General features: G+C 52.0%; 8 protein-coding genes across 8 annotated transcripts; 5 read left to right on the forward strand and 3 right to left on the reverse strand.

Moving 5' to 3' along the window:
- Window positions 1-132: 132 nt before the first annotated feature.
- A1O1_06388 (uncharacterized protein) lies at window positions 133-1467 on the forward strand (the record flags this gene model as incomplete). The annotated part of the gene is made up of 3 exons (XM_007727267.1): window positions 133-413; window positions 466-578; window positions 638-1467. The coding sequence occupies 3 exons, from the start codon at window positions 133-135 to the stop codon at window positions 1465-1467; spliced, it is 1224 nt and encodes a 407-aa protein (XP_007725457.1).
- A 4973-nt stretch (window positions 1468-6440) lies between these two features.
- A1O1_06389 (uncharacterized protein) lies at window positions 6441-8159 on the forward strand (the record flags this gene model as incomplete). The annotated part of the gene is made up of 10 exons (XM_007727268.1): window positions 6441-6551; window positions 6619-6669; window positions 6723-6845; window positions 6900-6936; window positions 6988-7149; window positions 7219-7353; window positions 7416-7516; window positions 7586-7712; window positions 7765-7865; window positions 7920-8159. The coding sequence occupies 10 exons, from the start codon at window positions 6441-6443 to the stop codon at window positions 8157-8159; spliced, it is 1188 nt and encodes a 395-aa protein (XP_007725458.1).
- Window positions 8160-9054: 895 nt separating this feature from the next.
- Window positions 9055-10536, reverse strand: A1O1_06390 (uncharacterized protein; the record flags this gene model as incomplete). Its single annotated transcript, XM_007727269.1, has 1 exon — window positions 9055-10536. One exon carries the CDS (start codon window positions 10534-10536, stop codon window positions 9055-9057), a length of 1482 nt encoding a protein of 493 aa, XP_007725459.1.
- A 572-nt stretch (window positions 10537-11108) lies between these two features.
- Window positions 11109-12797, reverse strand: A1O1_06391 (uncharacterized protein; the record flags this gene model as incomplete). The annotated part of the gene is made up of 1 exon (XM_007727270.1): window positions 11109-12797. One exon carries the CDS (start codon window positions 12795-12797, stop codon window positions 11109-11111), a length of 1689 nt encoding a protein of 562 aa, XP_007725460.1.
- Window positions 12798-13532: 735 nt separating this feature from the next.
- Window positions 13533-15731, forward strand: A1O1_06392 (uncharacterized protein; the record flags this gene model as incomplete). Its single annotated transcript, XM_007727271.1, has 1 exon — window positions 13533-15731. The coding sequence occupies one exon, from the start codon at window positions 13533-13535 to the stop codon at window positions 15729-15731; it is 2199 nt and encodes a 732-aa protein (XP_007725461.1).
- An 886-nt stretch (window positions 15732-16617) lies between these two features.
- On the reverse strand, window positions 16618-18078 carry A1O1_06393 (uncharacterized protein; the record flags this gene model as incomplete). Its single annotated transcript, XM_007727272.1, has 1 exon — window positions 16618-18078. One exon carries the CDS (start codon window positions 18076-18078, stop codon window positions 16618-16620), a length of 1461 nt encoding a protein of 486 aa, XP_007725462.1.
- Window positions 18079-19113: 1035 nt separating this feature from the next.
- Window positions 19114-20466, forward strand: A1O1_06394 (uncharacterized protein; the record flags this gene model as incomplete). The annotated part of the gene is made up of 4 exons (XM_007727273.1): window positions 19114-19574; window positions 19618-19935; window positions 19990-20258; window positions 20315-20466. The coding sequence occupies 4 exons, from the start codon at window positions 19114-19116 to the stop codon at window positions 20464-20466; spliced, it is 1200 nt and encodes a 399-aa protein (XP_007725463.1).
- Window positions 20467-21457: 991 nt separating this feature from the next.
- Window positions 21458-25876, forward strand: A1O1_06395 (STE/STE11/CDC15 protein kinase; the record flags this gene model as incomplete). Its single annotated transcript, XM_007727274.1, has 1 exon — window positions 21458-25876. One exon carries the CDS (start codon window positions 21458-21460, stop codon window positions 25874-25876), a length of 4419 nt encoding a protein of 1472 aa, XP_007725464.1.
- Window positions 25877-27615: the final 1739 nt, after the last annotated feature.

Here is a 27615-nt window from a genome sequence, read left to right on the forward strand (position 1 = left end):
CCATCTTCAAGTGATTTCCCCTTGTTCTGCCGTAATATCGTCAAGGTTATATTGTCGACGAAACGTTAGTAGTGACCAAAGTATAGCCTGTGCCCCAATCAAACGCAAACCACGATCTATATTCCAAACACCATGTCGGTCACAACTACCACCAGCGTCGGGCGGACGATCCTGACAATGGATTCGGCATACGGCACAATCCAACGCAGCGTATCAACTGCGCCGCCACGGGAAGCGACGCGTGAAGAGATCCCCCTCATTGACGTGAGTGGCATTTACAGCGAGAACATCGAGGATCGCAAGGCCGTGGCAACCCAATTCAGAGACGCGGCCATCAACACCGGCTTCTTCTACATCAAAAACCATGGTGTCGATTCCGAGCTCATTGACAATGCATACCAAAACGCCCTGAGGTGAATGATGATCTCTGCCCTCCGGAGGCTGAGTTCTAACTCGGTGTCCCAGATTCTTCCATCAGCCCGAAGAGATCAAGAAACGAATCAGTAAAGACAAGTTCAAGTTCTTCAACGGATATTCAGCCAGGTATACAACTCACGGCAACAAGACGGAGTCGACAGGTTCGTGAATCGTCTCAAGCCCATTTTGCATTTGATTTCATGGACTGACAAAATACCAGACCGCAAAGAGCATATTGCGTTTCAATATCAGCCAGAACTCGACCCCGCATATGACTCTCTGCCACATCCCATCCCGCTATCCATGATTCCAGAAGAGATGCATCCTTGGTTGAAGGGAGAGCCCGAGATCTGGGAGGGTGTTTCGAACCTCCCAGGTTTCAAGGAGGCGTGGGTAGCTTACTACCGCAGCTGCCTCACCCTTGCTCGGAGCATGACTCGTACTTTCGCACTGGCATTGGAGCTCCCCGAGAACTACTTTGACGATATCGTCACCTATCCCGGCGCCGATGCCACTATCGCCTACTACCCTGGAGCCGAGCCGGGCGAGAAGGTGGATCTCAGCCCACAGAATGTCGGCTTGGGAAGCCATACGGACAACACGGGTTTCACGCTCCTATGGCAGGACATGGTTGGAGGTCTGTTGGTGCTCAACCGAAAGGGGGAATGGATCAAGGCATCCCCAATTCCCGACACTTTTGTCGTCAACATCGCCGATTTTTTCCAGCGCATGACCAATGATCGATGGGTCAGTACGGTTCACAAGGTTGAGATCAATAGGTCGCCCGAGCCCAGAATATCAATGCCTTTCTTTTTCGGTGAGAACCCTTCTGCTTTCTCCAGATGCCCTTGTTGTCCCAATGCTGTTTACAACGTTGTTCTGGGACTCCCAACTGACATGGGCGCACTTGCTAGGCTTCAATCTCAGCGCTACTTGCGGCGTCCTGCCATCATGTGTTACTCCAGAAGAACCTGCCAAATACGAACCAATCTCCTGCGGAGAGGTAAGACCCCGATCCATGACCTTGTGCCCCTGGTCTCTGGCATATAGCGGAAAGCTGATTCTTTGTGCCTCGTTTGTTTTAGTGGGCCACGCTTCGGATGATTGCATACGAAGGCAAGAAATAAGAAGTTCCAACCGAAAGAGTTCGAAGGGTGTTTGCAGTCGGACGGCAGGATGGTGCTTCGATCTTTTTGCTCCGCACCCTGACGTGACATGATACACGTTATGGGAGTGAAGGGAGAAAGGCCAACATAGCAATGAATTTGATAATCCTCAACCAATTCCTCCGTCTTTGTTCGGAACCAAAGGCAAGCATTCTGCCCGTCCTCGACATCACAGGGAACTTGTCAATACTCGGCAGATGATGACACACAGTACGATGTCCTTGTTCTTGACATTGGCTCTGTCACTAGCCAAGGGACTCACTCCTGTGCCACCTCGTGATCGATTCGTGTATCTACCTCCAGCGTAGGGTTGCTTATCCCTGTACTGTATAAGATACCCATGATGGTCTGTAAACTCTGCGCGCCGATGATGGGCTCTCAAATCGGCTTGAAGAGGCTAGGAGGCAGGCCGACGGATCTGGTGGGCCACAGGAGAGGGATTCCATAACAGGGTTCCAAACACTGTTCTTGATCTCGTAGACTCGGTTCGTTGTGTAGTCGAGATCGTATCTGCCAAAGGTCTGGACGGTTGTCTCAGATACATTATATCCATTGGCGTTGCTCTAAAAGCGGCGTGGTATTGGAGAGGCCGCACAACAGTTGCGAGCAGTTTGTTGTTTCCGCCAAGAATATATGACAGCGATGACAATGATCAATTGTACTATCAATCTGCGAGAAGACGACCACCTCATACGACGTCTCCTTCTCACGCCTTGCTTAATGACGGCAAGATTCAATGCTCAACAGCATATCGCATTTCAGATTCACTCCATCATCTTGTATAACCTCTTTCAGTGCTAGCAATGAGTCTGGCTCGAGAACTAGACTTCCACCTTGCGTAGCATACAGTCGACCCTAGCATGACGTCCGAGATGAAGAGTCCAAAGCTTGGAGTGGTAACGGCAGTGATGCGAGCACGTGAGGTCATCTCGGTGTGCCGACGACATAGGCTTCGCATGAAAAGACAATGAGTTGGAAAGGTAACAAGAGACGACAGACCAGAGCGACAACGATGTCGATAGGGACAATAAGGTAGGGCATCGATATGATGTTAGGGCGACGGAATCGGATGCAGCAGAACGTAACCAGTAATATTTGAAGACAACGAGGTGTGGCGACAGCGAGGTACGGGAACAGCGAGGTTTGGAGACGATGAGGTACACGCGAGGACTATTCCTCCCTCAACTTTTGGTAACGGTAAGGTGGAGACAAGGTAAGAATAGCAGCAACAAACCCATGACGGTAAGGTGAGGGCGGTGAGATGACACGACAAGGTGTGAAAGCAGTGGTGAGGTGAACAAGGTAGGTATGTTAAGGTGGAGATGACGTGGCAAGGACGACGTGGTAAAGATGACGGGATAGGAATAACAAACTTGGTGCTGGGGAGGGACAGCTTCGAAGAGGTCAAGACAGCGAGGTAGGGGCGACGAGGTAAGGCAATGAGGGAAGGATAAAGAGACGGTGACGTGGAGGGAAGGACGACGAGGGAAGGACGACGAGGGAAGGACGACGAGGCGATGCAATGAGGGAAGGATAAAGAGGCGGTGACGTGGAGGGAAAGGTCAAGAGGTGAAGACGACAAGGTAAGGTCGACGACTACAACTTCCCCCATACCTCTGCTCAAGGCGTCGACATGATGAAAGAGAGGCAAGGGCAACACTACAGCTCTCCTCCATACCACTGCACAAGACAGCAGCATGATGAAAAGCAAAACACCACCCAAACGCAGGACCAAATCAAAGAAGACCACCCAAACGCAAGACCAAATCAAAGAAGACCTCCCAAACGCAAGACCAAAGCAGACAACCACCCAAACGTACGACCAAATCAAAAAGATCAAAAAACCACCCAAAGAGATCCTGCCGCCGTGGCAAGAAGAACCACTCGGACTAGGAGTTCACTCACCACCAAGTCAGTCATCTATCTCACCCATCCCTCACCTCCTCCCCGGCCACTGATGACGACCACCCTCGCGCAGTTGCACCGGCTGCCAGCACATACTGCCCACCCGAACTTGGGCCTACCCCGTGTGTGCTCCTCCTGGGCAGCTCAAGGACACACCCAATCCGGGTCATCCGATGGATCAAAGATCCATCGTCGCGGATCAGGTGGTGGCTTGACCACCGGGGGAGGAGTTGGCACACGGGCGGCCTCGCTCGAGAAGGGAGTCATGTGCCGACGCAGCGCTCGGTACACCTGGGATGGCGTTCGTGTCAGTGGCGCCGGTGGCGATACCTCTTGGGGAGCGACCTCGGGCACTAACTCGAGGGTCCCCGGAAGGTCGCCAGCCGGTTGGGGAGGGGGCGAGGGGGAGGGAGAGGGAGGAAGGCTGACTGGGCGGGGCGCGGGCTCGTCGTCCTCGTGGAACTTTTTGCTGCAAATACAACCCATGGTGAATTGTGTAGTACTTGTGGCTGTGAATGCGGGATCTGGAGAAAAGAAGAGAAAACCTCAAAGGGAGGGCGAGGAAAGCCGTATTTATGTCTTTCGGAGCTCCCTCAGATCAACCTCTGGGGAGATTCTGCTGAGCAGGTGGCGGATCATGCTTTAGCTGTTGCTTTTGATCGACGCTTCTTGAACAATTTACGCAACATTGATACTTTGGTTCAAGATGGGCTGAGGCATACAGTGGCCGAGACGTTGCTCGATCCAAACAAAACAAGGCTGGACATGGGCGCCTGTCATTGGCGGACCCACCGCTGGGCGGCTCTGTATGGCTTTCCACGTTTTGCTGGCTCCGCTACATCAGCTGCCCTCACAAGTGAGTTATACGAAAGTTCACCAGCCGCCTCAGTTCGCACTTCGACTCTTCTGGATTGGCTGATTGCACTTCAGATCAATTCAGATCTCATGAGCTCAGCCTCACTGAAACTCTCGTTGCACATTCAGAATCACAGTTATGACTCTTACCGAAGCTACCATTGAGACCTACAACGGTCCAAAATGTGGACTTCCAATCGTTCAAGGTAGGTGATAGTTCATCCAGTGAACTCCCTGTCCTGCCACATCCCCATGTGGGGATCATTACTGGTCATGTCGCGGGCAGGTCGAGTCACCCAAGCCGAATCTGCCTCAGCCTCACTCAAACTTTCAACTCCGAAGCAGAAGGGCATGATCAGCACAACTTCTCCACCACCTCGTGCACATACGTTGGTTCATTTGATGGTGATGCAGCCAATCGTGCCTCAACTCGGTTCAGATCACGAATGCTCGACTTGAAACGATTCAGCCATCGACCACTGAGCAGACAGGATCACGAATGATCTGGAAATTCGAGGCCTCATTGGACAATTGCACACTTTGCACTTGACTTCGATTAGCTTTGGCAGGAATACTCAACAAGCTCAATTGGCTCCATCGAGTCCATGCAGCCAACCGCTGCTGTTGAGCACTGTTAATCGCTCAAGCATATGACAATCAAAGAGCAGTTTCCAGCAGGGGCTACGTGGACTGCGAAATGCATAGCCCAAGCCGACATCTTCGGCCATTGCAGCAGGCTCTTAGAGGGCGGCCCGGCGGATGGCAGAGTCACATGCTCGGCCACTATGAAATAAGAGGGCATGCGTACAGTGCAGCGTCAGCAGTGACCCCAGAACTAGATCGATGTCGCCGACGAGGTAATTTGCAAGTCAGCGCAATGGTGAACATGACTCCAGGCTCTTGCCATCTTCCTGGAGCAGGCATGGGGTCAGTGCAGCGACTGATAGTTTGTAGCCATGATCGTGGTAAAGACTCCTGCTTGAATCACATAGAAAACGATTCATTGGCCTGCTTTCCATCCTTCACCATCGCTGCATACAAACTTGCACCAGCTAAAATAAGACCGCCAAAATCCAACACTCTCGTCAAGACTGCCGGCAAGACTAGACTCAGGTCTTCCTCAACATGGGTTTGCCATCGTCCATACGGGTGAGGTGAAGTACAATACACGTGACTCAGCCTTGCGCCCACAAGGCTGTATCCACGTGGAGTCCCCATGGGAATTCGGCCCACCTTCGGCCCAGCACCATCCTCAAGAGCATCATACGGGTCCTCCTCAATTATCCATTGTCAATATTCCACAATGCGTCTTGGAAAGTGTCAGGACTATCTTGAAAAACAGATATAGGTGTACACAGCAATCACCTCAAAAGGAACTATGGTAAGAGCCTGATTTGCAAGTGCAGCACTATGAGAATATAACATCGTTTATGCGGGGAGGGCTTTGGGTGACACCTCGGTGCCATCGAATTCCTTATTTCTTCCGCCATTTGCATTTCTGGATCTTTTCACAGTCTATGCATTCACCTGCACATTCGGCAATCATGCATCATTTCCCCTACCTTCTCAGACATACTCAAGCTTCAATCTACGTTACTTAGCAACCTTGGCTTGTGGTGAGTCCAAACCCCTGTCTGGTTGGAAGGCAGTCACGTCATTTCCTATCACGATTGTGAATTCGGAAACACTTTCTTCTTTCTGAGTTCCATCGAGTTCTGACATGATGCATAGACCAGTAAGATGCTCACCGAGGGCTTCTTATCGACCGACTGCATCTCCTGGGTGTCCTCGTTTGCTGTCGAGACCACTTTCGCAAAGCTTCTTCAATCCAGAACAGCCGATAGATCGCTTAGTCTTGAGATGCGAATACTGGCGAGAGCAGAGTACCGAGTCCTGCACCAATTGCATGGCCTCGAGGATCACACCAGAACCGCCACAATGGCGACTTCAAGCCTAACGTTCGGGTAGCTGTGAGTTTCTTTCCTGCTTTTCCCGCAGGGTCTATATCATGAATCCAAACCCCCTGGGATTTGTACTCAACCTGGACCGTTTGTCTCTGTGCTCTTCTTCACTTCCACTCCTCAGATTGTTCAGATAATGGCAGAAAAAGCACCTTCCGTCGCCTCTTCGACGCCCTCCACCAGTTGGAAAGGATGGTTGTGGGATTCGGCTGATGTCTCCAAGGAAGAACGGAGATTTCTTCTCAAGGTTGGCTGCCCTACCATGCTCTCATTTCGAAGGGTGTTCTATACTGACAGCGCGTCTGAGCCTACAGTTGGATGCCACTCTCTTGACATTTGGGACTCTTGGAATGTTAATCAAATGGGTAAGTAACCTGCTTTATCCCCTTCGACCGAAAGTCTGATAACAGAGCAATAGATCGATACCTCCAATATCACCAACGCCTTTGTCTCAGGCATGAAAGAAGACCTCAATCTCTACCAGAATCAGTACAACTACATCGTCGTTTCATGGACGGTGGGATATATAATCGGGCAATGGGTATGCATCTTCTTCTATCAAGGTCACCCGGGTGCTGACATGGTTTAAATACAGCCATCGAACTTCATCTTGACTCGAGTCCGCGCTCATAGTAAGCATACTCACAGAGCGCTGAGATATAGCTAACCGTCTCCTTTCTCAGTCTGGATCCCTTTCCTTGAAATTGGATGGACAATCTTCACCTTTGCTCTTGCGGGTGCAAAATCATACCATGCAATGCTCGGTCTTCGATTCGTCGTCGGTCTGTTTGAAGCGGGTTATTGGCCAGCTCTTTACTACATTCTTGGATGTTGGTACAATAAACGTTAGTTGCCTTGCTCTGCACTTGGGAAATCATCTTGATAACGTCGCTAACGGTGCAATTGTCGAACAGGCGAACTTGGAAAACGAAACGGTATTCTGCAATCCGCGGTATCCATCGCACCGATCTTCAGCGGATTCTTGCAAGCTGGTATCTACAACTCTCTTGATGGCCATGCTGGTCTCGCTGGATGGAGATGGCTTTTTGGTAAGTCGACCCAATCCTACCGTTGTTGCTCTCCCCTCTCAAGTTACTGATCGCTGCTGTAGTCATCAACGGCGTCATTTCATTCCCAGTTGCCGCTCTCGCGTATTTCTGCTTGCCCGACACTCCTGGAACTGCGAAGCCCAACTGGCTGTTCACCGAGCGTGTAAGTAGCGAGGTCGTCCGTCCAGATCAGGCAACCCAAAGCCACTGACACTGTTGTTTTGCATATTAGGAGATTGAAATTGCTAGGGAAAGAATGTCAAGAGTCGGCCGTGCTCCTGAAGGCAAACCATACACAGCGAAAGTCATTCTCGGTTACTTTACCAGCTGGAAGACAGTTCTCTTCACGCTGATCTTCAGTAAGGTTCCTTCCTATCTGACATGGAGGACCAGCTTTGCTAATCTCTACAGCAATGCAACCCTTTGGAAGTCAGCCATTCACTGCTTTTGTTTTCTGGCTCAAAGCACACAACAAGAAAGGTCAACCGCCTGTCTACACAGTTGCCCAGATCGTAAGTTCCACAGCCTTTCATCCGGAACCCAGAAATCAGACTGACTTCTTTTAGAACGAATATCCAACCATTGGCAACGCCTTCACTGCCGTATACTCTCTCCTAGCCGTCTGGATCTCTGACGGACCCTTGAGAGGCCGCCGGTGGCCAATTATACTGTTTTCAAATCTCGTGGCCATCATCGTCTTCACGCTACTCGCCGTCACTCCTGTATTTGGCCCATTCTCTCATCGGGCACCACTTTACATTGTGTCAGGAATTGGTGGGAGTATGGTTCCATTGACCATGGCGTAAGTCCTTTCTTTGCATGTTGTCTCTTGCTCTCCCTTCACGAATGAACTCGAGCTAACGTAGCCTTTAACATTCCAGATGGATGGCAGAGTTGATCTCCGATAACGCTGAACAAAGGGCTTTTACAGCTGCGGCCATGAACACTCTTCAATGTGAGCCTCCCTTTCTTCCTTGTCATCGGTCGAAAAGTTACTGACATCTGTTTCTTCTTTTTCATAAGATACCTTCACGGCATGGATACCACTAGTTTGGTTCCAGCAAGTACACCAACCTAATGGTTCGTCTCACTCACTCTACCCTTCCCGTACCAGAGGCGCTGTTGAGCTGACTTATTCACTTGTGTCTAGTAACTCCCGGAAACAGAGCCGCTGCAGTGGTGGGTGGATTGAATGTGATTGTGTTCTCGATTATCGCGTGGCTTGCTCATAAGGAGAAGTTACGTAAGAAGGGAACAGGTCAACTCACTCAGCTCGAAACTGCGTTTGATCACTCGGACGGGTCTCTTGCACCTAACGCAGATGAAGGGAATGAGAAGAAGTCGGCGGCAGGGTTGAAGGTGGTCGAGATTTGAACGTTGACGAGTAGAAGGTCTGAGGCGGTTAGGCCTGGTTGGCGGATCGGGTGTGCTGAGATGAAGAGTTGGAACTTGTAGGTGGCAGCTCGAAGCAGGGTGCATAGCAGTATACACCGTAGCTTTGACTTCTGTTACAACATGGGAGCTGTAAGGGGCCTAGTACCTCACGAGATAGGTGCTCTGAATCCAGATCTCAAGTACAATGCCTCAGAGCTGGAATTCTCCAAAGCGGCTCCTGGCTGAAAGCGAACCCATCTATACGCTACACATAGACACCAGTCAAATGCAGAGTACATGCATGTAAACATCCTCGCTATGCTCAAATCAGACCTTTGCTTTCCACTCCCATTTCCACCCAAGACAAGCCCAACGGCTCAAGCTGAAAGTCATCATGGCCAAGCCCAAAATGGCACACATGAAGCCAACCATGATCTGAGGCCCGACAGACTCGACCAACTCACCACTGATTGGCACGCAGACCAACGTGGCGAGCGAGCCGATAAAGTACAGTGTGCCATAGTATCTTCCGAACTCGGCAGCTTCGCACAGTTGACCAATACAGGCCGGCGTCAAGGCCATCCACGCGCCCGTACCGAATCCAAACAACGCACTGAACGCATAGAGGACAGCCAGACTCGTAGTCCCGAAGGGCAACCATAGAACCAACATCATGACCAAAGTGAAGACGATCATGATGAGCAAGGTATTGAAGCGACCAATAAAATCGGACAAGAATCCCGGCAGAATACGTCCGACACAAGACACGCCATTCAGCACGGCTATGAGATAGAAGCCCGTATCGGCAGGATAGTTGCCGCTGTAAGTGGCATAGGTAGGAAGAATGCCCAGGGCACCGAACAGCACGATCTCAAACCCGAAGACGCTGATGGTCAGGAAAGTGAATTTGAGATCACCAAACAGGCCGAGCGAGAGGACCTTTTGCTGCTTCGCTTCCGGCGACGGCCGCAGCCTGGGTTTGGTCAAGATGTTGCAGAGGACCAGACAGGCCACGATGACGAAGCCGACAATACGAATCGACCACGCGTATCCGTACAACGGCAACGCTCGTCTCAGGATCAACGGGAACGTGACGCCGCCGACACTGGACCCGGTCATGGCGATGCCGTGCGCCAGGCCCCGTCGCCGCTTGAACCAATGGCTCACGACGGCCAATGCGGTCGTGGTCAGCGTCGCGCCCGCCGTCCCGCCCAGGATCCCAAGGCACAGCAGGAACTGCCAGTACAGTTTGCACTCGGCCAGCAGGAACACCATGACCACATAGCAGACGCTGCCGACCAGAGATATCCAGCGCGGCCCGTAGCGGTCGAACAGCGGTCCCACCCAGATCCCCAGCCCGAGCGCGAGGTAGACGAAGACGCTCGGGATCCAGCCCACGTCGCGCGAGCTGTACTGGGACAGTTGGTGCGTTTGCAGATATTCTTGCACCGTGCCCACCGATACCATGAACCCGAATGACGCGAATAGCCCGAGAAACGCCCCCAGGATCACCAGCCATGCTTCCAGTCCGCCTTCGGGGAACGTGTCGTCGGAGGAGGCAGTCGCGTTTGCCTCATCTCCTTCGATCTCGACGGGGATGCCGCCGTCCTGGTCATCGGCCGTGTTCGCAGATGCATTGGCTCGTTTTTCGGCGTCACTCGACAATAATAGTGGCAGTGCTGGTTTTGCTGGCGACAGAGTTCTGATGCTGTGGTTGCTTGTCACCTCCTCCCCGTCTGCGTGCGCATTTCGATTTCTATGGTCGTCGGAGCTCGCCGTCTGGACTACGGGAGATGTGACGGCGTCCATGGAATGAATTGAAGGGAAAAGGTTAGGCAATGCAGAGGGCAAAAATGAATAAACATGACTTGTTTTTCTCTTTCTATATGACAAACTCCGGACTCCCACACACACTCGTCATATCGCGCCCTTCGAGAGGATCATTGACATGGTGACTAATGGGGAAGTCTTTTCCTCCATGCTTTCTCACTGCGCAAGTGACTGGTTGATGGTGATACAATTAATCACAACTGTGGATGCATCAAGCTTGCCCACCCACGCTGTTCTCCGTCTGCTGCTCGGAATGACAAAAATACATATGGAGCAAGGTAGGAATGAAGTGGGGGTTTGGTATGTATGTATTCTATACCTACCGAAGACAGGATATGCGGTGACAAATGCTCACTCACAGTCCGATTCGAAACCAATGCAGCTCTTCTCACGGCTCAGACTTGCCTTTGCACTTCATGGGTTGACACGGCGGTTGCAGTTCCGTGGGTAATGAAAACAACATCCAGCACGTGTCTTTTGCGCCTCAGAAGTATCTGAAAAGATGTCATCATCGCCGGTCCAACGCTTTCAGTCTTCGGATGTCCCATTTCTCATCCATCTGCGACGAGCGTGTCCGTCCCCTTGGTCCTGCCCTTGCCAATATCCATCTTTGCTGTTCTCGCGCCAAACTGGATCGCTCGTTTCCTCTCTGTAGCAGCTCTTTTCATCCCCAGCTGCCACATGGCCAACCTCAACAGCAGCTTTGCCGGCTCGAGGTTTTCCGGTATGTCCACCTGCAAGGCGTCTTCATAATGTTTTGGTACCTTCTTCCCTGGCCGGAAACCGGTTTTCTCCCAGACAGGGAGATGCAAAGAAAATCTGACGAAATCCTCATCCAGGTAAGGATATCGGACTTCCTTGCCCCAGTGGCTTATGACCCTATCATCTCGACCCAGGTTGCGTGATCCAATACGGTTGATGTCCATTTCAAGCTCATCGGCAAGTCTGGAATAGCCGCCACGCTCGAAAGCAGCAGAGTGGCGCGAATAGCCTCCATACAATTCATCCGCCCCAAGACCCGACAGGAGGACTCGAGCTGTAGACGAAAAGTCTGCCTCAGTAACATCAGGCCCCTGCTGATTCTCCGATGATACGCCCCGTCCTCGAGCGGCGAAGTAGAGTGCCATTGCAATCGAGAGATCCATTTCAGTGTTGTGAGGACTCATCAGCCGTATTATGGTCGGTCGGTGGGCAACCACTTCCGAGTAAGGGATGTTGATGGCCACGAACCTCCATTTTCTGGCCGGACAAACTTCACAGAGTTCGGAGAAACTGGAGCGGCCTGTGATGCGGTCGGGACAGAGTTCGTAGGGCGACTTCGTGCGACTGACGTTTGCAGCGATGGAGCGCGGGTTTTCGAAAGCGACGTTCAGTAAGTCGACAGGCTCATTTGTTGGTAGGATATCGTGTACAAGGCGTGCCAGAAGGGTACAGTCCAGCCCGCCGGAGAAGAGTAAGGCCACTTTGGCAGATCCTGGACGGACTTGCGAATGTGAATGGTCGGGAATGTCGACAACCCTGAATTCAAGCGCCTCTCTCAACTGGGTCAAACACTGTGTCACACTAAGGGCTGATGGGATCAAGGCTGGTGGTTGGGTGGGCACCTCCTTATTAATCGCGGGCGGCGCATTGAGCCAGGGGAGCTCACCGGTCTTGATGGAACTCTTCTCGAACGTGATGTAGTGAATTGATTCAGGACTGACTTCGAGATGCGGTGTCTTGCTATTGGGTACGCCGATACTAGCCAGCGTCAGCGACTGATCATCAGACTGGTTGACGAGCAATGAGCGACGTCCTAGTCTGTCTCGGCCATAATAGACAGTAGAAGTCAGTGCGTTGTAAAAGACAAATGCGAAAGGCCCTGAAATGTTGGTGAGCACGTCGCAGATTCGCTGATGGGCCGCTGGTTCAGTGCTCTGGGAGGCTTGTAGGAGAAGATCAAACACTTGTGCAGAGTCATTCCCTTCAATGGCGACTCCATCAATCTTCCAGGCCTCGCCGTTCCAGCACAGAATGGACCCGGAGTCATGGTCACACAGAGGTTGCTGCTGAATAACATCGCCCCGTAGTGCTAATACTGAAGAGACAAATGTCAAGTGGACGCTCTCTGCCAGAGCAGGAGACACTGTGGCATTCAGGACTCTGTAACTGTCAGGTCCTCGTGCCTGTAAATTCGATACGATCCTAGGGTCGGGCAGACATGGGCGATCTCTTGCGATGGAGAAAAAGATGCCACACATCAAGGTAAAGGACAGTCCCGAGAGCTAGAGCCCCCGACTTGCTCCAAAACATCAAGGTACATAGGGCATCAAGAAGATGGGGAGCTTCTTCAGCCGTAGCGAAACCCGGACTCGGAGCCAACTTCGTGATGCCAAGAGATATCCAGCCGCTTAGTAATTCCTTAGTAATGCTATGGGCAGGCGGCAGGCAGAGATGATCGATCAATGATTGACCAAACAACTGTCAACGAGGATCGCCGAAGACGCCAACGGCCACTATCAGCATGGTATGTGATTAGATGCGTTGACCCTCCACCATCGATGTGTTAGTTCCATCATCATCAGCGCCAGTCGGTCGCCTGTTTCCATCGCCACGCAGCCGGGTGGCCTTGACAGCACTCCCAATCTCAACTTACTGTGCTAACATTGTTGCCTACGAGGGTTGTCATCATCCCGAATCCTTTCGAAGAACAAAGGCCCTTCGACCTGATCAATCTCAGCGCCCGCCTTTCGAGACTCGAAGACCTCCTCATATCACAATCACCAGCCTCGATCAATCGTCCAATTGTTGAGCGGGCTGTTTACGCAATTCCCTCTTTCTATCATTGCCGACGTTGAGGATCCAGCGGTGTTCAGACGACTTGACACGACACTTCAGTGCTGCCTCCATTTTAAAGCATGCAGTGCCATCTCCATCAGGCTCTAGAAACCGCCCATACTTGATCGTCCATGTCATCAGACGGCAATCATGCAGTTATGGATGCCACGAAGGAAACCGTTCCGCCGGAAAATACTACGACAGACCTCATAGACCTTGGAGAGGAGGAGGCAAAGAATGTCCTTCCACACGACACACCACAAGAAATATCTTTAGGAAAAGAGAAGCAGCCCGAGGCAGATACGGCAGAAAGAATTCAACAGCTCGGTCTTGAAGACAAGCCAGCCAATTCCAACCCTGCCTCAACTTCAAAGGGCCTGTCTTTCATCCCACTTCCGCCAGTATCCCCGGCCACCGATGAGAAGCCTTACCGAGATCCCACTCCCAAAACGCCAATCGTGTCCAGACACCCATCGGTAAGAGGCACGGCGGTAGAATACAACGAGAAAGAGATCACATATGGGGATGACAGTGAAGATGCATCGTTGGACGTTCAAGATCCAAAGGTGAGCGGTGCGAATGACATCGAATCCAGGACAGAGATCGAAAGCATCATGGGCCAATTTGAAGATGCGTCGGTTGCGCCGTCGAGAGAAGAAATCATGTCTCCAAGGCATGAGATAGCAGGCCCGCTGCTCGGATCAAGCGGTACTTTTCCTCCACGAAGATCGAGCCTGGAACATTTGCGCTCCAGGGATCTAGATACCATGGCAGGTTCACCAGTGGTGACTCAGACTGAGAAGCCGCTGCCTTCACCGCCCTCCGGTGCAGTCCCGGATGATTCTGGTGGGATGCGAAGCCCGTCGTTGAAAGGTCCAGCTGTAGCGTCGACAGCCTCCCTTCTCGCGCAGCCTCCTCCGCCAGAGCCGGAACCGGAATTGCCGTTTGATTTTCATCGTTTCCTGGAACAGCTTCGACACAAGTCAGCGGATCCCGTCGCCAAATTTCTACGTTCGTTTCTGACCGAGTTCGGAAAGAAGCAATGGATGGTACATGAACAAGTCAAGATTATAGGCGACTTCCTCGCCTTCATCACAAATAAAATGGCTCTTTGTGATGTCTGGCGTGACGTTTCGGAAAACGAATTCGACAATGCCAAGGAAGGGATGGAAAAGCTTGTGATGAACAGGTTATATTCGCAGACGTTTTCACCTGCGATCCCACCACCTCCCGCGCAACCTGCTCGATCACGATCGAGGGGGCGGCGAAGAGAGTTGGACAAGAATAACCTGCCTGGGAGGCGAGGCCAGCATCAAGAAGATGTCGAACGGGACGAGATTCTGGCTCAAAAGATTCGAATCTACAGCTGGGTTCGAGAAGAGCATCTTGATCTCGAGCCGGTGGGGCCGAATGGTGAGAGGTTTCTCAAACTCGCACAACAAGAGCTGTTGAAGATCAAGGGTTATCGTGCCCCTCGAGACAAAGTCATCTGTGTTCTGAATTGTTGCAAGGTCATCTTCGGCTTGTTGAAGAACTCAAAAAGCTCCGATACCTCAGCCGATGCGTTTGTGCCGCTGCTTATCTACGTCGTCCTCCAAGCCAATCCGGAGCACTTGGTGTCCAACGTGCAGTACATTCTACGATTCAGAAACCAGGATAAACTTGGGGGTGAGGCAGGCTACTATTTGTCTTCCCTATCAGGAGCAATCCAGTTCATTGAGAACCTGGATCGTACTAGCTTGACAGTGAGCGACGAAGACTTTGAACGAAATGTCGAGATTGCAGTGTCCCAAATCGCCGCTCAAAACCGCGAGGCCGAAGCTGTCAGCCCACGCGGAGCGTTGCGGGAGAAATCGAGTATCGCGGAACCGGAGCTCACACCAAGGAACTCTGTCGATGTGGTATCTACAAGCCCCACACGAAGGGAACCGAGTCGCCTCAACTCCAGCTCTGAAGGTGGCTCGGACGACAGCGTTGCAGGTCTGTTGCGTACCATTCAACGACCTCTGTCGTCTATTGGAAAGATTTTCTCCGATCAAGAGACATCCCTGGAACGCAGAGTCACCCCGACTTCGACGCCTCAGAATCCTGCACGGCTGAGTCCGTCGGTGTTTCAACCTCCACGAGAAGGCATGGTCTCCACTTACGATGCCCAAGAAGCGGCCGCAAGACAAGCCAGTGCAGAAGCTGCAGAAGCTCGACGAATTCAGCTGGCCGAGCACAGGACCGTGGTCGAGACCCTGTGCGGCATGTTCCCCAACCTCGACAAGGAGGTAATTGACGATGTGGTGCGGCAGAAGGAGGGAAGAGTTGGCCTGGCTGTGGATGCATGTCTGGCTTTGACTGCTGGAGGTTGATAGTGCGGGGTCCATTTCTGATATGATCAGAAGCTATTGGACTTATGTTCAGGACAACCTGGAAGCGCGCCGGGTTGTATAATGCAACAATATCTGCAGCAGAAGAACAAGAACCATCAGCCTGGTACCACGAATGCATGCCAGTCCTGAGACTCCTCGGCAGCGAAGCTGCCAAGTCTTGTGCGTCGTCTTATTCTTGGAACTTGGATCACTCGAAGCCATCGAGGGTGGCAGCGCCCGACGCCCGACCGGGACGAGGACATCATCATCCGTGCCGTGCTTTGGGTGTTCAAGAGCGAAGAGATGGGAATTCTTTTGGAATCACCAACCCTTTATAACGGACAGTATACCACTGGAGTCGCATTGAAGCAGGAAATGGGACGGACGGTTTAGGAGACTGCACAATCGAATTTATTCCCAGATGGAAGAAGACAAACATGGTCCAGCCATGTCCATGGCCATTTCTCTGCTATTCGGAAACCAGCCTTGACCCTGGGTCGGCCACAAGTGCTGCAAAGTCGGCAGTTTCCTGGACTGGACTTGAATACGTCCCCTTTTTCGGACATGAAGTATTCTTCCCGGCAATCAAGACAACGATGACTTTTCGTCGAAACCCCCAGAGATCCTCCGATAGAGGGCCTGTAATAAGTCGTAAACACATCATAATACAAGACCAAACAACCCGGTCCAAACCCATGCTTTTCGCACAGACTTCGAACTACCTTGATTCAAATGGCGAAGACCTCAACCGTGAGCGCCATCCATTCCCTTAATTTTGAGTAAAAGGCTCCCAACGCCAGAAGCGACTCTTCCGCAATTGCGACAGCCAACAAGCATTCCAATTCCATCATCTACCAGAAGTGACTTTTGTGGCCATCGCCCATGTTCAAGCACTACCTCGGACCACATCCGGGGAGAGCCCAACTGCGGCCCACCACTCGTCAGGAATCTCCTCTCTCCTCTGCATTCGGTCGAGGATGACGCTGAACACCTCCAACTCCAAAATCCTGTCGTTTCTTCGGCCAGCCTCAGTATCTCTCCGAACGCCTTCGGGGACCAAGTCATCCGTCTGTGGAAACGAGGAAACTGTTCGTAAGCGCCCATGTCGCGCACGGATCTCTCGCACATCTGCTTCGGTGATGCCCGAGGGAAGATCGAGATCGCAAGTGTCGTCGCCGCCAATCTCGCCGAAACTGGTTGCGACAGTGGTGGCCTGTGACGACCGATTCGAGCCGGACCGCGATTCTGGCCGCGAAGACATGAACGACGTCGCGGCGCTTGACCGGCCTGGTTCGATGGTGGTCAGAAGCGTGGCCCAATTTTCCTCCTCATGGGCATCAGAAGTTGGGCTCGGACTTCGAAGGCGATCACCGAGCCCGTCAATCCTGGAGCCAGACCCGATGACCGGACGTGGAGATGCGTGGTTGACCCGTCGGAGCGGTGGATACGAGGCCGACTCGAAAGTCTCCGGCGGCGCAGTGTCCACGAACCCATCTAGCATATCGCGTCCAGTTCTGCTTGACCGTCCCGCCCCCAAAAGGTCTACAGTGGCGGTGCCAAAGGGACCACGGGCTGGAGCGAACCCTGGAGTGAGCGTGGCGTTGTCGGCAGTCTCGACGTCAACATCAACCTCAACATCGTCGTCCAGGCCGGTTGGCCCCTGATTTGCAGGAGCTAACGAAGACCTGACAGTCCCCAATCGTCTGCGAGCCGACGGGCTGGGGACTCGCGTGGTGCCAGCCGTACGTAATCGTGTTCGACGTGATTGTTCCGAATAAGGCTGTGAAGCTGGTGCGGCGACTTCGAATCGAAGCCCAGATTCCCGCGACGGACGGGGTAAATGGCGCGCGATGGTGTTAAGGGTGTCAGACGAGAAGATTTCGATGCGCGAATCTAAATTCGTGTCATTGGCAGACGACACGTTGGCCGACGTGGGCCGGAGGGTGGTCAACAGGTCAACATCTGTCTCAATTCGCTGCATCAAATCGAGGAGGTTATTGTTGTCGTTACTGTTGTTGTCGGGTCGCCTTGCCATATCACGTTCAAGTTGGTTTGCCCGGGCGCGCTGCCTCATGCGCACCGAGCGAAGACGGCCCAGATCCGCATCCAGCTCGTGAATGTCGCGTTCGGTGTCATCGCGCGGTTGACGAGATGATAGGGAAGAATTCCTCGGCTCATCTGCCTGTTCTCGCCTGTCTCTTATGCGATCGATAAGGGAGCGCGAGAGGGGGGTTCGGCCGGGTCGCAGACTTGATTCGCGACGGATGGTAGAGCGCCTTGTAGCTGCGAGTCGATCGAGTTTTGCGGCGGCTTGGTCAACCGCAGCCTCGTCCGGTTCTCGGAACATACTATATTTTGGCCAGGCAGTTAGCGCAAGACCCCTAATGAAAGATGTGTGGAAAGATGGCATCAGCATGCGCCGGGCGAGCGCGCAGAAGTGGTGGTGGGGGCAGTGGGAAAAGCCAAGGGACGAACATACGGCAAGCCCATAATGTCGCGGTGAGCGCCTGAGCGTTGGCGACACGATTAAGCGTCGCGGTGGGAGAGGAAATTCGAAGTGGACAACAACGGACTAAAGAAACGCGACAAACAATGAAAAAAGGAGTGGAGAGGAGGATGAAAATGAGGCGGATTGTTGATGGCTTGTTGCTTGGTGATAAGGAAAGAGAAATAAAATACTGGGTCGGACGGGAATTCTGGGGGTGAGGGTGAGGGCGAGAGCGAGGGCGAACGAAGGCTCGAGGAGGGCGACGGGACGAGGGAGGCGGCGAGGGAGACTGGACGCCGTAGGGAGACTGTGGCACAGGGCGTTCAATTGGTTGGTGGTTCAAGAGGTGGTTGGTAGAGGAGGCAGAGGCGGCAACTGGGAGGTTGGAACTGTATCACGGCGGAGCCAATCAGGACTGATCAATGCTTGCGGTCACGTGAGTGAGTTCCGCTCCAGTCACGTGCTTTGTCACTTGGCGCTAAACCCAGCACAATGCTTGGCATCTACAATCATCGACCGGCGTGGGATCATCAGGCTGACTCCTTAGGTACGATTCCAGTTGCTTGATGAATATCGTCGCTTGCTTGATTATTCACTTTGGCCTTTCTGGCTCGGCTTCAAAGATCTCCAAACCTCCTCCGGCAAGAGACTGGCCATGATGCTCGCCTCACATCGTGGAGTTGACCTCGCTCCGTGCATTAAACTCTGTCCATTGCGGTTGCGCGAGAGGTACTTCAGGTGAGCATGGGTGTCTCGTATTCGCATCGGGTTTACCAGCATGGTGTTTCGTCAGTCGATGCAGTCCTTTTAAAAGCGAGATCAGTCTACGCCACAATTTTTACGGTCTTCCTCAACTTCACCCTCTCCCTCAATTTAACCCTCTCAATTCCACCCATGGTCGATATTTTTGGTATGGACCCAAGCTGGTTCCCTCCTACCGATCGTCCCATCCGTCTGGGGGGACGATACGTTTTGGCCGCAAATGCCATTCCCATTGCTACACTCTTACTCCCTCACGGCTATCTTCGCCATAGTCTTGCCATTCCAGCTTTGCTCTGGATCCCGTACAGTCTTAGACAATACACTACCGGCCAGACCGAAGAAGATTACCTAACGGCTATCAATGTGTGTATGGCTCTGGGGAAATATATTGACTTTTGCATACTCCGGACTTCTGAACATGCCTGTCGTCGCGTGGCACCGGATGGGAGCTTGGAAACACTGCAAGAAATCACCACTTTGACACTCTGGCAAAAGCTTCGATGGAATTTCGACCTCTTCACCACCATGCGCGGGATTGGTTGGAACTGGAGGGTCAAGAACGTCGAAGAAGTGGCCCGGGATATCCCGCGCAGGTAATGAGTCTCTCTCATGTGGTAATGGCGACTAACTCAGCAGCCGATTCATCCTGGTGCAAATTTTCAGAGTCATTTACTGTTTCGCTTTTCTCGACGTGTATGAATGGTGTATTCGCCGAACTTCATTTGGCGATGGTACACGTCCCATTCCTGACTTCTTCTCCGTCTCCCTTGTCCAGCAAATCCTCTTTGCTTGGGCGGGTGCCCTCCACAGTGGATTCACTATGGCTTTTGGATACTATTTCCTTGCAGCCATCACAGTTATGACGGGGCTATCACATCCACAATCGTGGCCGCCAATGTTTGGATCTTTCACTCAGAAAGGATATACGATGAGAAAGGTCTGGGGCTATTGCTGGTAATCAACCCACGGGGCGATCCAGGCCGCTCTTCTTTTTGACCAGCTGTACAGGCATCAGTTTCTTCGGCGAACGTTTGAGACTGCAAACTCGGGCATTACTGGGCTACTCAGAATCAAGAAAGGCACGCTTGCATCTCGCTATTTGCAGCTCTACGCTGCATTCTTCGTTTCGGCTCTGATCCATCATGTTGGCTCCCTGAATATGCCCTACTGCTCAATGGTGTGGTATCAGTTTCTCTTCTTCATGATGCAGCCTGTCGCAATAACTGTCGAAGATGTTGTCATTATCGTTGCAAACAAGGTTGGCTTGAGAGAAAGTTGTAAGCAACACCAACAAGGAATCCCATTGCTTCATGACGGTTAACTATCCAAACAGGGATTACCCGAATCGTGGGATATGCTTGGGTAGGATGTGTCTTGAGCTTTACTCTCCGATATGTGATCAAAGCTTTCGTGGAAGCCGGACTGGGCGACGCAAGACATCCATTTGTGGCCAGATTCTGCATCATGGACCGTGTATATGGTTAGAGGCATGACTGACGTTGGTTGTGGGGAGACTCTGCCTGGATCTTGTATGTCTGTGCACGCACCGTCTCCATTATTTTGGTGTTGTGTTGACCTGTTCTGCGCCACAGGGTGATTTTGAGTGTTGTTTACGAGCTGAATCACCCTTCTCAGTCGTATATCAGTATGGTAACAACCAGTGCTTGATAGACAGGCCATTAAAGCATGACAATCAGTTTGGCGGTCAAGCAAGACATCGTACATGATTCTGACGTGCATAGACTGACCACCAGTCGGATACAGCGACAAGAGTCGGGGAAGTAGGAGGTCGCGTGTAGCGACGCGTATCAGGTCCAGGACAAGGGACCACAGCATAGTACAGCACAGTAACAGACAAGATGGGGAAGTCCCTTGCAGTGCTGGTTAAGCGAGGCTTGCTTATAGGTACAGACATCCTCTAGTAGATGTTGTCAGTTAGAACTAACAGGACAAACCTATGTTGATGGCTGTATATTGCATTATTATCTTAGCAACTCCGTAGATCCGCAGGTGCATTGTGGCTAGATACCTCACACCTCACCCCACACCCTACACCCTACACCTTACTTACACCTTACTTACACCTTACTCTGTACAGATACCCAACTGGTACTGCACCACTGCAACTCTCATACGTCCCAACTCACTGTACACTGGCACTTCACTGCTATCCAGACTGTTTGTTTGTTTGATGTCCAATGCATCCGTTGTTCCGCCCATTGTACGGACCTAATCCACGCATACGTGGCAGCCCACTGTCCTCTCTGCAGAAAGCATCTGTCCCGCCGACCGAGCACCTCTCCTGACGTCCGCAGAAGACAGTCACCCTCTCAATCCCCTACCGGTATCCGCGTTGGTCTGTCCACCAAGCACGAATTACTTCCGAGTGCCATAAAGGCCGCAGGCCAGCGCACAAATGACGATCGAATTGTCGCGGCATTGACTCTGACCTTTTCCCCCTTCACCGCAAGCCAGAATGCCTGCTCGCACTGCCGACATTCCAGAAGATGTCCAGACCGCCAGACAGGTCGATGGCTTTGGCCTTAAGCCCAGAGTGTCTAGGGCCCCTACGAGCCCGACCAAAAAGGACGAAAGAACAAAGGCTCAGGATGTGGCAGAATTAAAGGACTATCAATTGGGTGACTGTCTGGGCAAAGGTGCTTTCGGTTCCGTGTACCGGGCCTTGAACTGGGGAACTGGCGAGACTGTCGCTGTGAAGCAGATCAAGCTGGCGGATTTGCCCAAGAGTGAGCTCAGGGTTATCATGCTGGAGATAGATCTGCTCAAGAACCTCGACCACCCCAACATCGTCAAGTACCATGGTTTTGTCAAGACCCCCGAAACGCTCAACATAATTTTGGAATATTGTGAAAATGGGTCTCTACATTCAATATCCAAGAACTTTGGTCGGTTCCCGGAAAACCTGGTGGCACTTTACATGTCCCAAGTGCTTCAAGGATTGGTTTACTTGCACGAACAAGGTGTAATACATCGAGACATCAAAGGAGCCAACATCTTAACCACCAAGCAGGGGCTGGTCAAACTTGCAGACTTTGGGGTTGCCAGTCGGACAACGGGTCTTCACGAGTCCAGTGTCGTTGGAACTCCCTATTGGATGGCACCCGAGGTTATTGAATTGACTGGAGCAACGACAGCTTCCGATATCTGGAGTCTGGGATGCACAGTGATTGAGCTTCTAGACGGGAAACCACCATATCATACCCTCCAGCCCATGCCGGCGCTGTTCCGGATTGTGAATGACGACCACCCTCCTCTGCCACAAGGTGCATCCCCATCGGTCCTCGACTTTCTGATGCAATGCTTTCAAAAAGACCCCAACCTGCGCGTCTCTGCCAGGAAGTTGTTGAGACATCCTTGGATTGTCAACGCCAGAAGAACCGACGCGGTCAAACCGAAAAACCCGACCGAATATACCGAGGCCGTCAAGAGTGTTCAGGAATGGAACGATGCGCTGAAAGATTCTCCCAATGGCAATTCTCTCAGAAAGAATTCCAACGCTTCTACCGGCAGCCCGACACCTTCTTCGGCAAAGGAATCTCTTCGACCCATCAAGTCCCAGATCAAAGCCGCTGGTCCATTACTCAACAAAGAGGACAATACGACTCGATTCCAGTCTCTGGAGGACGAGGACAACTGGGATGATGATTTTGCCACCACCATTTCGCCCAGCACATTCCAGCTACCCCATCTTCGACCTCACGATAACTTTGGGGGGATGCTGTCCTCTGAAAGATTGAAGGCGTTCGCAGCGGTCGAAAATGCGATGGGAAAGGAGAATGAGGCTACGGAAGATCAGGACTCGACCTTGAAGGCCTCTGCCGCCAATGCCGAATCGATTAGAACTGTTCGACTGGCAACCTCCAAAAAGCCCGAAGCCCGGCATGCTCGCAACAAATCCGAAGCTCCGCCAAAGGGCAAAAGCAAGCCCATACAGACTCCTCGAAAAGCTTCGTTACCATCATCACGACAAGCCACCAATCTTTCCAAGAATAAAGCTCCACTGCCCAAGGTTCCACAGAATGAACCACCCACTCGACGGTACCGAGAAAGTTCGGTGGAAGATTTCTCCGACATTATCGACGGGAATGAACTGGCTCTGGATACGAAGTTGGGAATGATGCGACTGGATGATGAGGCACCATCGAAAATTCTAAATTCGCCGAGCGTGACGGATTTGATGCAGAGTATGAGACCCCCAAGAGCTGGAGGAAGTCTGAAGAGGGCGCCTGTGCCTAGAAACAAGTTGTCGATGCGGAGGACGAGATCTTCGATTGAGATTCAACGTTTCGCCGAGAACGAGGAGGACGAAGACTTTTCCGACGTGCTCGCACAGACAGCCGCAGTGTTCGAGAAACCCGACAGTGAAGATGGGTCCGAGTTGATGTTGAATTCGAAAATGTCCAATCTGTCCTGGCTGCCGGACGGCGAAGACGACGATGACCCGTTCGCGCAACTCGAAGAAGGTCTGCCTGAAGTGGACCTTGAATCCAACATTGCTCGCGACAAGCATGCCCGGCTAAGGAGCGAGGTGGAAGTTTTGGTTGGGCGGCTCAAAGTCATGCAGGATGATGATGCCCTGTTACAGATTTCTGAAGAGTTGATGAACTTTTTTGACATCTTCTCGGAAACGAAAAGTGTCATTATCAGTGCACATGGAGTGCTCCCGATTCTGGAAATCCTGGAGGATTGTATGCGTCTTGATATCGTGCTTAACCTGCTGAAGATTGTCAACGCCATCATCTTCAATGACGAAGAAGTTCAGGAAAACCTTTGTTTTGTCGGCGGAATCCCCAAAATCAACAAATTCGCGTCGAAGAAGTTCCCTCGAGAGATTCGATTAGAGGCTGCTGCTTTTGTTCGGCAAATGTATCAGACGTCAACACTGATACTCCAAATGTTTGTCAGTGCCGGCGGCTTGACGATATTGGTTGATTTTCTGGAAGACGATTATGATGACGACCGGGAATTGGTGCTTATTGGGGTCAATGGAATCTGGAGCGTCTTTGAGTTGCAAGGATCTACTCCCAAGAACGACTTTTGCAGAATCCTCTCACGGAACTCGGTATTGGAACCATTGTCACTCGTCCTGAACCGAGTATTGAATGAACCATCAGATTCTGGAGACCAAAAGGAACTGGCTGCCTTGTGCGAAGGTCGGATAGCCAGCATTTTCTTTGTCTTCTCGCAAGCCGAGAACTATGTCAAGGAACTCGTGGCGGAAAGGACGGTCTTACATCGTGTTCTCAAGAATCTTAAAAAGATGACGCCGGCACATCAGGTCACCATGTTGAAGTTCATCAAAAACCTGTCCATGTTGTCCACGACATTGGATGCGCTACACAATTCCAACGCGATCGATGTCCTGGCCGAACTCCTGAGCAACAGCATGAACAAACCACATTTTAGAGAGATGTCGAATCAGATCTTGAACACGATTTACAATCTTTGTCGGTTATCGAAGCGACGGCAAGAGGACGCCGCTCTTGTCGGTATCATACCCATCCTCATCAAGATTGTCAAGCAAGAAAAGACCCCGGTCAAGGAATTCGCCCTGCCAATTTTGTGTGACATGGCTCATTCAACGAGGGCTGCGCGCCGTGAACTCTGGCAAAACAAGGGATTGGCGTTCTATGTTTCGTTGTTGTCTGATCCATATTGGCAGGTGACAGCCCTCGACGCCATCTTCACATGGCTCCAGGAAGAGACCGCTCGAGTGGAAGACCATCTTCTGGAGAACCAGAATTTCACCTCGGCCATTGTCGCCGCCTTGACCAGCAGCAAGTCGACTGCGTTTGAAAACCTTCTGGAGCCTCTACAAAAGCTGCTCAGACTATCTCCGCCCCTTGCCGCCTCTATGGCAAGGAGTCCGCAGTTGTTCGACACTTTGGGTCAAAGACTGGGTCACACTAAACCAGCCATTCGTCTCAATCTACTTCGCATAATCGGCAGCATTTGCGACTCGACAGAAGAAGGCTGTTTCCTCCTCGAGCAGTGTGGTCTATACGACGTGATTCGTGAATTATCCTTCTCCGACTCGGCAGTCTTGGTTCGGAGCATGGCAGGAGAGCTTATCCGCTCATGTGAGGAAACGGACAATGTCAGTATTAAGAGTGGCCAAGGAGGCACCACGGCGGCCAATGTTGGTCGACGGAAACATCCCGGCTTTCAACGCCGCACGAGCTCCACCACTCCTCCGCATCTTCTCGACCGTCAAATGAGTATGCCTACTTCTCCTCAGCTGGGCCGTTCTGAGCGTGCGAGCATCACCATGTTTGATGCTCCCGGTGCCCAGACTCCACGAAGGCAGCGCAACGGTATGTATGTCAATGGTGCCAGTGTGATGCGGCCGGCGAGTCGGGATGGGTCCACATACACGCGAGAAAACTCACCTGCACTCCCAATGGCAAGTCTCACGAGAGCGAACACTGCCAGTACGGTGACGGAGACGACAGTGAACAAGAGCAGACTCCCGCGACAGTCTACGGCAACGCCCGTTATAGCGGGTCATCATCGTCTTTCAAGGCAGAGTACGCGTGAAAGTATGGTCGGGTCGGCCAGGGGGTCAGGCCCGGGACCTACCGACAAAGAGGTCAAAACACGCGCTCACCAATCGTCACACAGCCAGAGCAGCGGGCGAAACACTCCAACGACTCTGACGCCGGTGGTGGAAGGGAGGTTCCGTCGACATGGCCAGTCGAGCAGCCTGAGTCAGAGCCAGACGTCTGGATTGACGAATAATAATAACAATACCGGCAATCAGAACAATCAGCATGTGTCGCGTCCAGGATCGCAGCAGACTCAAAGACCAGAGGTCACAGTAGCGAGACGGACCACGGCTCGGCGGCAAGGGGCTGGAGACGACCGCTGGGGCTAGAGTGCGTCTGAATTGTCCCAATCTGTATTTGGACTGGGGTTCGATGTCTGTTGCTTTTTCTTTTCTTGTCTTCAGGTGATCCAATCAGCTCGATAGATTGATGGCCTGGGGTGGGAGACAGAAAGAGATGACTGGATGAACAATGGTCATGATGGTGGAAATGAACACCACCGGAGCCATTGATGGGAGATAGAGGATGAATGGGAGTGCGGGCGAGCACATTTCTCCGGATCCTCTGTTTCTACGATTATGTATTTGCTAGACCTGCACCTGTACAAATAAGGACATAACAGCTCGTGGGGAGGAATGGCGACGACCTTTTGACGAATGTGCGTCCGTCCAGACGTCCAGCTTTGGAATTCGGGTTCGACGCCCTTCCATGGACTGGTAATATGAAATGGCTGAAATGGCGCTTGCGAGAACTGTGAAAGGGGAAGGGGATGGTTCTGGACCTCCTACCTGCTGTACCTCCATAGATAGGTACTTTATGGACCATGAATTGCCTCGCTGGTGTGGCGAGTACTGCATATTCGAATTCGAGCTGGCTAAGCCACCTCCGCCTCCTCCTCCTCTGAGTGATCCGACACTGTAGACATTCGAAAGTGAGAGCGGCAGTAGCAGGAGCAGTAGCCATAATCAGGGCACTGCTCCGTATTTAGTAGAGCCAGTCGTGCATTCTCAAGTCAAATGCGTTCCAAACAATTGCCTCGGTCTCGGCCTCGGCCTCATGTCTCGGATTAGTCAAGCAACTAACAGCGAGGACGTCAATACCGGTAAAAACTCTACGGTAAAGTATCGGAATCCACAAGCAATTAACAGCGAGACCGTATTCTGTAGAATAGTAATCTGTTTCTCGATGGTCGTCAAGGCCGAAGGGATCCATTTGTTTCGATTGTGATACGGTGAGGGTTTTGTGTGCGTGATAATGTGGATGGTTATTGGTCAGAATCTTCTCCACCTCGAGGTAATGAATGATGTCAGTTTTCATCTTTTCATCTTTTCATCTTTTTCCCGCGACCAGCTTCGATCGGTCCCAGAAAGACACAACGGGTCTATCAATGGCAAAGAAATAGCCGGCAGAACTGGAAAGAGGTTTCTCTGATCTGCCGCGAGAGTGCCTGAGGGAGAAAGAGAGAAAATTGCACCCAACTTTTTATCATCAACTGGCGCATGGAAGGTATCCTAAGATGTTTCATGGGTGATCATTTACTCGGGTGCTGCTGCTGGGAGTTAGCGGATCACCACAGCTGAGCCACACTGGAAGGGGGATCATCGCCGCCGGTCGAAAACGAGCGGATACCGGAGCCGGACTCTGTGGCAGATGGGTCCCGTTCTTCGATTCGCGGGTCCGTGGAGCCCGAGTCTCTGGATATTTCCAACGGCCGAAGAAAACATCCGCGCGCAGCCTTGTTCGTTGGCAACTTGTGTGTCAACCCTTGTAATGGAAGCACTTCGAAGAGTTTTTGTTATCCTGGAAACCCCCTCTGGCTCTCTTTCTCTGGCTCTGGCTCTGTGCTTTTTCGGTTGCAGATTCGCTGCCCAGCTACGGACGTGCTCCCCCCGGCGTTCACCGGGTCCTGGCAAGACCATGAAGTCACATCACCCACATATCCGTGACAATTTGATATTAGCGACCGCATTCACGCACGAACACGGCTGAGTTCCAAGGAGAAACAACAAGCTCTGGCAGCCTTCTCTCCACTCGTAGATATAGGGGCAAGATGGGAGGCGTGAAAGAT

Source organism: Capronia coronata (assembly GCF_000585585.1).
Source record: "Capronia coronata CBS 617.96 chromosome Unknown acBCG-supercont1.5, whole genome shotgun sequence".
NCBI lineage: Eukaryota > Fungi > Ascomycota > Eurotiomycetes > Chaetothyriales > Herpotrichiellaceae > Capronia > Capronia coronata.